The sequence below is a fragment of the Hyperoodon ampullatus genome (assembly GCF_949752795.1).
Source record: "Hyperoodon ampullatus genome assembly, chromosome: 14".
Taxonomy (NCBI): Eukaryota; Metazoa; Chordata; class Mammalia; order Artiodactyla; family Ziphiidae; genus Hyperoodon; species Hyperoodon ampullatus.
The window spans coordinates 30,561,080-30,575,204 of NC_136927.1; the positions used below are offsets into that span (position 1 = coordinate 30,561,080).

The 14,125-nt window shown below is 46.5% G+C and overlaps 1 protein-coding gene across 2 annotated transcripts in view; it reads left to right on the forward strand.

Moving 5' to 3' along the window:
• The window catches only part of CLEC16A (C-type lectin domain containing 16A), a gene marked incomplete at both ends in the record, with an annotated part of 206,270 nt that overhangs the window by 5,243 nt on the left and 186,902 nt on the right, over positions 1-14,125 (forward strand). For both annotated transcript variants that reach the window (XM_079719268.1, XM_079719269.1), the window contains 2 exons: positions 6,964-7,092; positions 11,265-11,398. In XM_079719268.1, coding sequence (XP_079575394.1) covers positions 6,964-7,092; positions 11,265-11,398 — 263 coding nt within the window. The remainder of the gene's footprint in view (positions 1-6,963; positions 7,093-11,264; positions 11,399-14,125) is intronic.

Genomic DNA, 14,125 nt, shown 5'->3' on the forward strand with positions numbered 1-14,125 from the left:
ACATGTTATCATAAGGTCTTCTCATCGCCAAAGAGTTAGACCAGCTGGTAGGTGCTCTGGGCTCTTCAAGCTTTATCCCACCTGTGAGTTAGATCCCCAGGAGGCTGGCCAGGGTTCCTCAGGCATGACCTTTCGCTATCAGAAATGGTCTTACTTGAATATGTGTTTGTTTCCTTCTCCCAAATTTGAACATAAGCTTTGTGAGGACAGAGGCCTGGGTGGCTTGTTCACGTGGAAATTGTCAGATGCCAGTACAGGGCTTAGCACGTAGTAAAAGATCAACAAGAATTCGTCATAGGATGAACGAAAGAGGCGAGTTCTGGCCTGACTTTTCTTAACAGCAGTTTGCTCTTGCCAGTTTGGGCACAGCGCCTGTGCCAGAGCTGTGACTTTTTCTAGGGCTGAAAGCCCTGCTACGGCAATCTCGCCGTGATTGCCGGCTCCCCGGCAACTCAACATCTCATTCCCGGCCTCACTCGCTGGCCCAGTTTGACACCTTTCAGGGGTGATTCATCAGGAGAAGCACCGCCTTTAACACCTTTTGCTAGTCTTCTAGTCAGATTCCACCCTGCCGGGAGCTTCTCCTTGTCCTGCTGGCCAGAGGGCTGGATCCTGACCAAATGGAGGTTTTCAGGACACAGAGTAGGACCCTCTGGGAGGTGCCTTCCCTGGTGCTGAGGAGGCCACACAGACACAGACTCCGTGTCCCCTCACCCCAGACATTGTTATTTGGGGGGTGTGCTTTGGGGGAGTGGATTTCCAGCCCCCCTAGGCCCTATCCTTCCTCACACTCTAGCTTGCGCATGTTTCAGTATCTTCCAGTGGGAGCATCCTAAGAGACATGATACAGGTCATAAAACTTGTATGAATTTGAATTTAGTATGTCTGTCTCTGAAGTGGACATAATTATTATTAACTCTAATGGTTTAACTTGTGAAATAAGTGAGTCTCTCAAGAAATCAGAGTCTGTGGAGGAAGGATGTGTTTACAGGCCGTAGTCCTTGGTGATGAGCCTCGAATGTGCTGGTTGCACGTTGGTAACAGGCTGCAGTTTTTCTGTCTCCAGGCGCTTCAAACTCCTAAGCTTGTCTCTCAAAGTAAAGTTTGCTCGTGTGCAAGAGTCTGAAATTGGAATTCTACATTCTGCAGAACTTCCTCTGGAGATATGATAATGCTGGCTCTCTTCCAATAAAGTGGAATAAGGGTCAGTGATAAGCACTTATCTTGAGATCTGATACGTGTGGTCATGCCTTTCCAGTTTGTTTATTTGGTTGTCTTGTGTGCTAGGCATTCATAACTTCATGGAAATGCTTGGCTAATAAAAGCGTTTAACTCATTGTTTGCATCTTCTATACTATAATGGTTACAAGCAAGGGGTTACTGCCTGGGTGCCCTGTCCTTGTGTTGGGACTCTGGGTGGGTCCTAGCCTCCCAGAGCCTCAGCTCCCCAGATCATCAGCCCTGCGGGATTGTTGTAAGGGTTTAATGAGTGAACACATCTGAAGCATTCAGAACAGGGCCTGGCAATAGGAGACTGCAACTGTTTTTATATTTATTTATTTATTTTTTTAAATTTATTTATTTATTTGTTTTTGGCTGCGTTGGGTTTTCCTTGTTACACGCAGGCTTTCTCTAGTTGCAATAAGCGAGGGCCACTCTTCGCTGTGGTGCGCAGGCCTCTCATTGCAGTGACCTCTCTTTGTTGTGGAGCATGGGCTCTAGGCTTGCTCTAGGCTCTAGAGCGCAGGCTTAGTAGTTGTGGCGCACAGGCTTAGTTGTTCTGCGGCATGTGGGATCTTCCTGGACCAGGGCTTGAACCCGTGTCCCCTGCATTGGCAGGTGGGCTCCCAACCACTGCACCACCAGGGAAGCCCAGGAGGCTGCAACTGTTTTTATGATGATGATGGTAAAAATGTACACACATAGAGTTTGAGAGAAAATGTTATCGTTGTAACAGTTACTATCATTGTAAGAGAAAAATCTGTCACTGTCCTTGGAATCTTATCTAGATAGGGAACACAGCCTTGCACATAGAGATGGCTGTTGTTAGCTTGTTGATCATCTGAACAATTAGGAATCTAATGCCCAGGAACTGCTGGGCCGTCCTGTCAGTGGTGTACTACATAGTCACTACTGATGCTTGAGAACAGTTGCCAATAACAAAAATGCTTTTATTTTAGCCAGAGGTGGGAAGAAAGATGGGCATGGTAATGGACATACAGCATGAGCTCAACTATGTTAATATCCATAGCAAAGAAAAAGACCCAAGGAAATAGATTGCAACTCCAGCAGTGGTCATCTCTGGGCAGTGGCATGATTGACAATTGCCGTTTCTCTTTTTTGTTGTTGTTGAGGTTTCCAACCTTTCTAAAATGAGTGTTACGTTTAAGACCAGAAAGTTATTAAACTATATTAGTATCTCTGAGGTAGTTGAATTACTTGATCTTCCAAAGCCCTGGAATTAGATGCAGCATTAAAATATTAATCTTTAATCCATTCAGCTTTCTTTCTTTTTTCCCCCCACTACATTTAAGCAAACATATATTGAGGGTCTCTTCCAAAAAGATTACCTAAAACAGTGTGCTAGGGCATCGTGAGGGAAAAAAGATGAGCCAGTGCAGTGGGAATTTAGAGCTTGAGATCTAGCGGGTGTTTCCATCTACCAACAACAAACATTTAGAAAATGAGTATTTTAAAACACTCCCATTTACAACAGCATCAAAAAACCCATCAAATACCTAGGAATAAATCTCACAAAAGATGTGCAAGCCCCCTATCCAGCAAACCTTGAAGGAAATGTAAATGTCATCATGTTACACTCTCCAAAAGATGTCAGTTCTCTCTGTATTTAGCTATAGGTTTAGGGCAGTCTTAAAGGAAATCTTAGCAGGTATTTTTGTGGAAATTGAGAAGGTGATTTTAAAATATATATGGAAATCCAAAGGGCCAAGAATAGCCAATATAATAATAAAAAAAACCTCAGAAGGAAAGAAGTTGGAAGACTTACATGATCACATTGGAAGATTTATTATAAAGCTGCAGTGATCAGACAGCATGGTGTTGGCACAAAGGTAAACAAATAGATCAGTGGAACTAGAGCATCCAGAAAGTCCCATGCGTGGTCACCTGATTAATGGCAACGGTGACATCGGTGTGCTTTGGAGAAATGAGGGCCTTTTCAGTACATGATGCTGAATCAACTAGATAGCCATATGGAAGAAATGAATTTTGGCCAGTATCTTACACCATACACAAAAATGAGTTTCAAATGTACTCTAAGTCAAAATGTGAAAGGTAAAATAGTAACTTTTTAAAAGAAGAAAACAGCATTTCTTCATGACCTTGGGGTAGGTAAGGATGTCTTAAGGTTGATACAAAAAACACTACCCAAGGGAAAGATTGATAAACTGGACCGCATTAAAATTAGGAACTTTTGCTCATCAAAAGACCACTGTAAAGAGAGTGAAAAGGCAAGCCACATTCAGAGAAAATGTTTGCCATAGGTATATCCAGTAAAGGATTTGTATTCAGAATGCATAAACTTCATCAAATTAATAAGAAAAAAGGTTCTCTACCTAGAAAAAATGGGCAAAAAACTTGCACAGACACCTCACAAAAGTAGATATTTAAATGGCTCTGAACATGTGAAAAGGCACCCAACTTCTTGCGTGGTCATGCGGTGAAACCCTGGCGCAGCATCACCACGTGCCAGCAGATGGCGCCACTGAGAAAGGCAGAGCGCAGCAAGCCCTGCCGAGGTGGGGGATTGGCTGGAGCCCTCTGAGCCAGCCTCTGCCCTTTGGCTGCAGATGAGCTGCTGAGCAAGCGTCCCTCAGTTCCTGTCCTGGCCTGTGCCGTGCTAGTGATGTGCACGTCCCCAGGTTACTGCGAGTATGAGGGTCACAGGAAGGCCCGCACACAGGGCCAGGCATGTAGGCCATGCACCGCACGTGGGAGCGCCTAGAATCTTCTTTTCAAGACTTAACACCCTGCCCTTCCCCTGGGTTTGTCTGTAAGGGCCTCCTCTAGTAAAAAATTACTAGAATTTTTTTTAAGGGGTTATTTAGTGAAGGCAATGATAACAGTAATAGCTGGCACTTGTGTCATCCATGGGAACTGCCAGGTTAGTTATCTACCTTTTTACTTGTTTGTTCCTAACGACACCATGATAGGTAGGTACTAAAGTATTTAGGTGCTATTGGTCTCCCATTTTACAGGTGAGATAACTGAGGTACAGAGATTAAGTAACTTGCTTGACATCACCCAGCTAATACCAAACGTTCCACTTCCTGCTCTGATTTCTCTGGACCTTCCCATAACTCCTGCAGTGAAGTCCTCTTTTCATGACTGTTTGGATCCAGCCTGATCTCTCCTTCCTACCTTCTTGGAATATTCTTTGTATAATTTAATAATGATTTTAATAACAGCCCCCCTCATAACAACCACCTTATAATAATAGTAGTAGCAGCTAGCCCTGCATCTGTTGAGCGCTTACTGTGTGCCAGGCACCACGCTCAGCTCTTTCTATGTGGTATCACATCAAATCTCTGGAACAATCCAGCAAGGAGGGCTTGATGGTTGTAGAAGCTGAGGCCCAGAGAGGTGAAGTGCCTTGTCCAAGGCCACTTATAGGAAGAGACAGGGCCCGGAATCAAGCCCAGGTCTGTCTGTTGGACTCCAAGTGTTTGAACTCTTCACTACTGCTCTGTTCCACTCCTTGCTGTGTTTGGCATTTGGCCCCTTGACTGTGTTTGGTCTTGTATGCTCTGATCTACCTCATATTCATGGAGATGGTCCCCCACCCTTCCCCCATTCAGCATTTATTTAGCACCTACTGTGTTCCAGACATTCTGGAATCTTTTGGGGTCACCAAGATCAATAAGATGATGTTCCTGACCTTGAGGAGCTCAGGTCTAGTAAAGGAGGCAGATCATTGCCAATGAGGGTGGTCTGTGCAGCAGCAAATGCATATGGGTACAGAGGTGCCAGAGAGAAGGCTTCACCAAGAGGTGCCTGAGCTGGGTTTTGACACATGAGTAAGAGTTTGCTGGTTCTTCAGGGCAGCAAGGGTATTCCAGGCAGAAAGCACAGTGAATAGAAGTCAGGGCTGATCATCAAGATTTTAACCTCTCCTATCCCTATTGGGGGTCTTCAGAGCAGACCCACTTACCCAGGCTGGTGCCTCCTGGGCCAGGAGTGTGATAGTGAGGTGATAATGCATGTTGTCGTCTACGCAGAAGGAGACACCAGAGTGGGGAGAATCCGCGTCTCCCCATGTCGCCAACAACACCTGTCACAGCAGGTGGGGGGCGTACTGTGCACTGCATGGGCAGTGTCACTGACGGCCACGGCATGAGTGATGCCGTGGCTCTGAAACGAGAGTGGGAGCTCCTTCAAAAAGCAGATTTGGGGCCCTGCACCCAGGGCTCAGATTCTGGGAGTCCGGGGTCGGAAGCCAGAATCTGCAACTTAAGCAGGTGATTCTGATGCAGGAGGCCTGTGAACCACAATTTGAAAAACTCTGCTGTTTGAGCCTTTTGAGGAAGAGGCACTCGAGGCAAGATGGAGACGTAGATTCATGAGTGGGTCCCCTGGATTCATCCCAGGGTGGGTCAGTGCTGTGGAGTCACCTAATCACAGGGGACCACTGGCCTCAACCCCCACACACGGCCCTGCCAGTGGATTTGGGCACAGGTGCTGGAGAGTTCTGTTTGGGAGAGCTGTGCTAGTTACTGTATGTTAAAAGTTGCATGTAGTTTTAATTAATTAGATTAACTAAATGATTAAAAAATGATTATAGTATGTCTTTAGACAAACAGCACAAGCACTAATAACTAAAACCCCCTAAAGCAGCAGATGGCCCCTGTGGTTCCATTTGCAAGATTCTACCTCTTTACATCCTACCCATTTTTTAGAGATCTTCAATGGTATGACCTATCTAGTCTTTCCCTGCCTTTCTCTCGCCAGTCCCCCACCCCCAAACTGAAGGTGGCCAGAAAAGAAGTCGGGAAGTGACTACTCCTGAGTCGCTCCCTCTTGCTGCCCCCTTTTCCTTCCTAAGCCGTGACAGCTGAAGTTGCCTCAGTCTGCCAGCCCTGGAGACACTCTCTTAAAACCGTGCCAGGTGGCGCTCCCGGGGCGTCAGCCAGGCTGCTAGTCCCCACACTGCTCAGGACTGGCCTCTGCGATTCTTTGGCTTGCCCTCACCAGCAGCAGAGGGCCTTGAGGACTAGGCCGGGCCCACCTGTCCCTGCACATTCAGGTGGGTGAAGTATTGAATACATGGCCATCGCCTCTCAAACCCACTTCACTTTACTCTGTACACAGCAAATAAGAGCTGTGCCCTTGAACTGCAAGCCACGTACTTCATCTGAGCCATCAGTTCTGTGCTTCATGGGGGATTAAGGGCATTCCAAGGGTGATCATGACGGCACCTGATTTGTGCCCCAGCCACTGGCTCTGGGACCACCCTCCCTGCTGTGTGACTCCACGTCTGATCTCTGCATCAGCCAGGCAGCGGGTCTTAGGCTTTTGGCACTGAGCCGTGTGTCTCCACTTGCTCCGCCAGCGTCAGAATCACCCAGGAGAGTGAAAAAGACCGATGCCTGGTCTTCCCTCAGTGCCGCTAAATCTGAGTCTCCGGTGGGCTCTGTGGCCCCGCTTTGTCCAGCTCTCCAGGTCATGCTCTTGCACACACTGGAGTTTGAGGATGGCTGTCTTCAAAAGCTTGACAGTCTTGCCTCAGTTTGGGTTGGTGTGTCCCTGGTTATTTAACACTTTGAAGCATTGTCTGCCATTTTTCTCGGGTGGTGAGTTATGTCTCCTCTGAATGGGAATTGTGCTAAGAACTGTGTCTGTAAAAAGCACAGCCAAATTGTCCCTAAAATGTTGCTAATGGTCACTGAGCTTGGCTTACATTTCAACTGGTAACCTTTAGTTCTCTTTTCTTTTCCTTTCTCTCAGGTATCTGTACCATGTTTTGACCAAAAACACCACCGTCACAGAACAGAACAGGAACCTGCTGGTGGAGACCATCCGATCCATCACCGAGATTCTGATCTGGGGGGATCAGAATGACAGCTCTGTATTTGAGTAAGGGTTTCTGTTTTTTTGTTTTTTGATTCTTCTTCTTCCTTTGAATATTTTTCTAAATGTGTACCATGAGTCATTCCTGATGATGTCAGGATTTGATGCCAATTTGGTCCTGCACAGATATCTGTCTCTCTCCCTCTCTCTCTCTCTCTCTGTCTCTCTAAGATGCCCTTGAAACACTGTAAAAAATGCCTGCTGAAAATGGGAAAGTTATGGAAAACAGTGTCCCTAGAAAAATTTGAAAATATCATGGATAATTTTCTAAGTAATGTCTGATTATCTCCCCCAAAGGAAGGAGAAAATGTCTTGGGTAGTTAGATTCTAAGTGAACTGAAAAGACCCTTCCCCGGTGGAGACACTAAGGGCTAACATTGATTGTGTTTACTGATGGGTGGCCACAGCGCTGAGCTCTTGACGAGATAATCCTTCTAAGTCTCCCAACTACCCGAGGGTAGAGGACCATCACCATCTTCATCCCCATCCCCTTCTCCATCTTCATCCCCATCCCCATCCTTATCCTCATCCCCACCCCTTTTTATGCTCAAGGTCAAATGGCTCACACCTAGAGCCCATGGAGGAGTTTCTCCTCACTCTCATACTTCCTAGGTGAAGAGTCTCAGGCCCGCCTCAGTTTGCTCATCTTTAAGTGAGAGAGAGCAAGTTCCCTGCCCAGTGCCTGATACAGAGTTAGGCACTCAAGAAATGTTAGCAAATGATCATTTTAAAAGGTGTCCCTATTGGGACTTCCCTGGTGGCGCAGTGGTTAAGAATCCGCCTGCCAATGTAGGGGACACAGGTTCGAGCCCTGGTCTGGGAAGATATCACATGCCACAGAGCAACTAAGCCCGTGTGCCACAACTACTGAGCCTGCTCTCTGGAGCCGTGAGCCACAACTACTGAGCCCGCGTGCCACAACTACTGAAGCCCACGCACCTAGAGCCCATGCACCGCAACAAAGAGTAGCCCCCGCTCGCCACAACTAGAGAAAGCTCGCGCACCGCAATGAAGACCCAATGCAGCCAAAAATAAAATATAAATAACTAAATAAATTTATTAAAAAAAAAAAAAAAGGTGTCCCTATTGGACAGTTAAAAAGCAAAGGCCGTAACCCATGAACTGCTTTCCTCAACAGACCTGTCCCAGTGTCTGAGCGCAGAAGGATTGGGGTTATGACAACCACCAAACACAGATTTTATTTTTATATAAAATAATCTCAATTATAAGTGTTGAGGCCACTTAAAAAACACATGTAAAACAAATACACGTGTTCCATTTCCAACCTGGCTTCTTATTAGATATTCTGATTTTCTGGATAGCTCTATATTTTCGTCAGTGAGGTTAGCTAATATGGAGCTACTTGTGGAAAATGCAAATTGTTTAAAATGCAGACCTGTGACACTGGCTGAGTTCCCCAAGGGAAAACACGAGTAATAAATAGGTGTTGCTCATAAACGGGACTAGTTGCCTTTCAGGATCCATGGGGAATTTACTATTTGTTGGTTGCTTGGTATCTGTTTATGGAAATGAGAAAGACCCTTGGGTTAAAGATTAGAAACCACGTCACCTTTACTAGAATGGCCAAGTCCATCTGTCATCTTAGAAAAACTACTGAGCTCTTAGAGGCCCAGTTATTCTTAAATCACTGCCCCACAGAGGCCGCAAGAGAGCTTGTTTTTAATCCATTTTTAAGTTTGGGGATAATTTTAGATTTAGATTGTACAGAAAGTTCCCATTTACCCCTCACGCTGTTTCCCTGTTAATATCTTATATGACTAGAGTCCATTTGTTAAAACATCACCATTACGTCAACTCCAGACTTGATCTGGAATTTACCAGTGTTCCATTAACATCCTCTTTCTGCTCCAGGATCCCAATCCAGGCACCCACAGTCATTTTAGTTGTTACGTCTCCCCAGTGTCCTGTGGTCTGTGACAGTTTTTTAGTCTTCTCTTTTTTTTTATGACCTTGATAGTTTTGAGAAGTACTGACCAGCTGTCCTGTAGAATGTCCCCCAATCTGTGTTTCTCTCCCGATTTGCCTGGGAATTTTGGGGAAGAGTGTCACAGAGGGGAAGTGTCCTTCCCATCCCAGAATGTCACCGTTCCTGATATCCACATGATTCCTGGAGAGGTTAACCTGATCACTTGGCTCAGGTGGTGTCTGCCAGGCTTTTTTACTTTCAAGTTACTCTTTCCCCCTCCCCTACAGTAGTCTCCCAAAGTGAGTTGCTAAGTTCAGCCCATCTGGACGTTGGGGGCGTGGGAATTAAGCTCCACCTTCTTAAAGGGGGGAGTATCTACATACACTGTTTGAAATTCTTCTTCGTGGAAGATTTGTCTCTTCTCCTCATTTATTTATCTATTCAATCATTTATTTATATGCATCCCTTGAAGATCTTGCAGGTTTGGTTCCAGGCCACCGCCATAAGGCAAATATTGCAGTAAAGCAAGTTACACGAATTTTTTTGGTGTCCCAGTGTATATAAAAGTTATGTTTACACTGTACTGTAGTCTGTTAAGTGTCCAATAGCATTGTGTCTGAGAAACAATGTACATACCTCAGTTAAAAAATAATGCTGTTGGGAAAATGGCGCCGATAGACTTGCTCAACACAAGGTCACCACAAACCTTCAATGTGTAAAAAAAAACACAATATCTGCAAGGCACATGTATATCAATATGGACTCATGGATATTTATTTTATCCTCTGGATTATAATCCAGTACTCCGTTAGTTATTTTTGTGCTGGCATTTTTCCAGCTTCAGGCCCTAGGAGCTCTCTCAGGATGCTTCCTGTGTCCCTTTGCCTCAGCCCTATCCTTTTGGTTTTTGGAGCACTTCCTTACTTTCTGGTGCTCTGATGTGCTCCAGGCTCATCTTGCATTTTATCTGCCCCGGCCCTAGAATTAGCCACTTTTCCAAGGAGCCCCTTGCTACCCTAGGGAGTTTTAAAAATCCAGTCTCCTGGATTTCACACTAGACCTACGGAATCTACCCCTGGGCAAGATGTAGGTACAAGCATTTTAACAAGTTCCCAAGTCGGTCTTGGGCTGCAGTGAGCTTGTTGGGTGATACTTGGGAGTCAGTGCTTTGTACAACCTGCCGCAAAGGAAGCCACGATAGGTCCAATGAATGAATTGTTCTGGGGATCAACATGGACGGCATTTGTAGGCACACGGGCTCCCAGAATCAGAGTTGGAAAATAATTTAGAGGTCTCTTTAAGGTCATATTTATTTATTCACTTACCCTTTCATGGATTCAAACAGAAGATCTGCAGCACTGAGCAAGTGCCAGGCCCATGTTCCTGCCACTTGACAGCAGAGGGAAGAGGGAGACCCAACACTGAGTCAACCAGCAGACCCGCGGGACTGCCAGGAATTGTGCTGAGTATCCCAGATGAGAGATTATCTGGTCTTAGCGTGAATACAGAGAACACCAAACTAGAAATGTCATTTTCTTCCTTTAAAGACAGGCTTTAGGGGGTCTGCGTTTCAAGACTAAAAGAGCCAGTGTGTGCCTCCCAAAGTCCGTGCCCCCAGGCTGCATGTAGACAAATGTCCCGTCCAGGACAAGAAAGGCAAAGCAGACTTGAGGACCAGCGGGGGTCCCATGACCACATCAGCACCTTCTCTTTCCTTCCAGTTCTCATACCCTAGATGTGGAAATGACAAACTTGTTAATTGAGAAACCCAAACTCTTTTAATATTCAGCATGATCTTAGCCTTTTGTAGGGAATTACTCTGGTTCCCAGGTTGTTGGTGAGCACTCAAAGCTAGGAAAGCAAAGGAAAGAGGCTTAGTGAGGAAAACTAAGCTTATAAAATATCAGATGGAAAATGCTGCTTGTTGGGTTTATAAGTGTAGGTAGGTCACTGTGTAATCATTTAGTCGGGAAGGATCTTTTCCACTCTGTCAGAAATCACTGCTTCCCAGAATCAGCACTGTTCTCACATTCCGGGAAGAGAGTCTGAAAGGTCACGTTTTTCTTGTTGGAGGACAGCATCGTGGGAGCTGGGTATCGCAGAAGCCGAGGCCACACGGGTGGTGTGATCTGGCTGCTCTGTGGATGCCTTTGTTGGGGTGCACACACATGTGCTGGGCATGCAACCAGAGGACGACATGTATTTCCACGTGTAGAAGCAGGCCACTGACGCTTTCCCATTCTCTCTCCAGCTTCTTCCTGGAGAAGAATATGTTCGTCTTCTTCTTGAACATCCTGCGGCAGAAGTCAGGCCGCTACGTGTGCGTTCAGCTGTTGCAGACCTTGAACATCCTCTTCGAGAATATCAGTCACGAGACCTCACTTTGTAAGGACAGTCCTGACACTTGCCTCAGCACCTCTGAGTGTCAGCTGCATGTTGTTTGCCGTGGCGTTCATGTTGCTGTTTGAATGTCTGTGCTTACTGTGTGTCTTGGTGTGCTTGGGCTGCCATAGCAAAATACCCAGGCTGGGCAGCTTAGACGACAGAAATTTATTTTCTCACAGTTCTGCGGGCTGGAAGTCCAAGATCATGGTGCCATCAGGGTTTCTGATGAGGCCTCTCTTCTTGGTTTGCAAATGGCCACATTCTCTTTGTGTTCTCAAGTGTTCTTTCCTCTGTGCACGTGGAGAGAGGGAGAGTTCTGGTGTCTCTTCCTTTTCTTAGAAGGACACCAGTCTTCTCGGATCAGGGCCCCACCCTATGACCTCATTTAACCTTAATTACCTCCTGAAAGGCTGCATCTCCAAATACAGTCATGGTGAGGGTTAGGGTTTCAGCATATGAATTTTGGGGGCACACAGTTCACTCCGTAATGCCATTTTTTCCCCCTGCACGGTAGGGTGCTGTGAAGAGCTAAGAGAGGGCTTTCCTCTGCTGAGTGGTTCTGGGGGTGTTTGCATTTCTTCTTTATAACCTGTTTTTAAAGAGCTTGGGTCGCTGAATAATCGGCCAACAGAATAAGCAATGGAAGCAGCAAGGTGAGGAAGAACGTGGCCTAGGAGCATGCAAGGGCGTGGCTTTGGCCCCTGACCTGCCTGCTTCAGTCCCACTGCCCGACTGACGAGGGTGTGACTCGGAGCCTCTTCCCGGCCCCCTCGATGAGTCCCGGGCTCTTCATCTGAAGCAACCAACCTGCGAGGCAGGTGCTGTCAGTGCCCTCATTTAACACCTAGAGAGTTTGAGTCACTGGCCCCAGGTGACAGCTCTAGCAAGGCAGGAATTGAGAATAGGTTTCAGCCCAGGTGAGCTAGCTCAGTGGTCCTCAGCTGGGGGTGACTGTGCTCCCAGTGGACATTTGTCAGTGTCTGGAGACTGTCCTGGGGGGTGGGTGCTACTGGCATCTAGTGGGTAGAGACCAGGGATGCTGTTAAACATCCTACAACACACAGGACAGCCCCCAACAATAAAGGATTAGTTAGCCCAAGATGTCAACAGTGCCGAGGGTTAGAAACCCTGGTTTAGCTCCTAATCATCCGGGCTTGATCACGAGCTTTATTTTTCCAAGATGACTGCACCAAGCCCCAGGCCCTGCCTGCAGGAAGCAGGGAAGAGAAGACAAGTGATGGAATGTCTATGCCACAGGCAGGCTCTAGGTCCCCAAGACAGGTTTTAAAAAGTTTCTGATGGGTGGAGAGAGGTAGAGATGGTGGCATTCCTCCTGAGGAGGGAGGAGGGAGGGATAGGAAAGAGCTGCAGACTGATGGCCACTAGATGGTGCTGCTGTCCCAGGAGACTCTCCTTACGCTTCCCCGTGTCTGTGAGCTGCCAAATGTGAGTTGACTCACTCTCCCTGAGTGGTTTCCCAACAGCTTTTGTTACCCTGGATATCAGTTGCGTGTGGTTTCTGAAAACCCCGAGAGGGGAAGACCAGCTCGCTGGTACGGGCCATGGACTCAGACCCAAGCAGTTCTGAGCCCTGGTTCTGCCACAGACACCCCAGATGTATTCCGGGGAGTGAATTCTCCAAGCTGCAGTTTCTGCATCTGTGAAGGAGAGATAATGCTAGTACCTGGTGATTAGAGTGGTTTGAGGATTGAGTGTGACAGTGGGTGTGCAGAGTGTAGTATGGGGTCTGGCAGGTGGAAGTGTCCAGTTAGAGTTGGTTTTATCATGAAATCCAGCATTCCGCCAAATGACTGTTCTCTGATAACCCAGCTAACCCCAGGGCTACTGGACTGAAGAGGGGGTTGAAAATTCTGGGCTTTCTGGATCATGTGGCCTTTCTTGTACTAGGACTAAAAAGGGTGCTGTGCTATAAGAAAACCCAGGCAGATGCTGCTGGCCTTACAGGGGAATTCATCAGAGTGTTTTCATAAGCCCTGCCAAAGCAGCAGAAATTACTCACATTTTACAGAACTTGGATGTATGGGGGTGAGAAGGATGGGTCTGTTTTGCTTTTATTTTTATTTTCTAATTATAGAGAGAAAATGTCCTCATTATAAAACAACAACAACAACAAAAATCAAACATTAAAAAACTGTAGAAAGCAAAAGTTCTACAGAATCTCACCCTAAGAGTTCAGTGGACACATACCATTTTGCTGTTTATTTTATTTTTCCCAACTTACTAGCGTATCTTAGATTTTTCATATTGTCCGTTCATGCATCCCTACCTTGTTTGGTTTAAGAGCTGCATCTTGCTGGGCCGTAACTTATTTAACGTGACCATGGGCGTTTAGGTGGTTTCCGGATTTTCATTATTACAAGCAGCCATTTCACGAGTGTACCTGTTGCCTGTCGGGTTTGGTGACCTAAGTGACAGAAGACCTGAGAGCCTGAGATTACTTACAGACTCCTGGGTTTATTATAAAAAGATACCACAGAAAGCTGGCCACACAGTGAGGGGGTAGTAGGAAAATCCCAGTCGATTAATAGAGGCACCTCCGTCACCCCCATGGTGGCCTCACCAACCACAGAGTCATGTTGTGGAGGCCCTGGAAAAGTCCCTGCTGGGGAAGGATGGGAGCGTGTGGCTCTTCCACCTCAAGACTGCAGCCAAGAAGCCTGAGGTTGCACATCTCAAGCTGCCAGCATAGGCGTCTGTGCCCCTGGT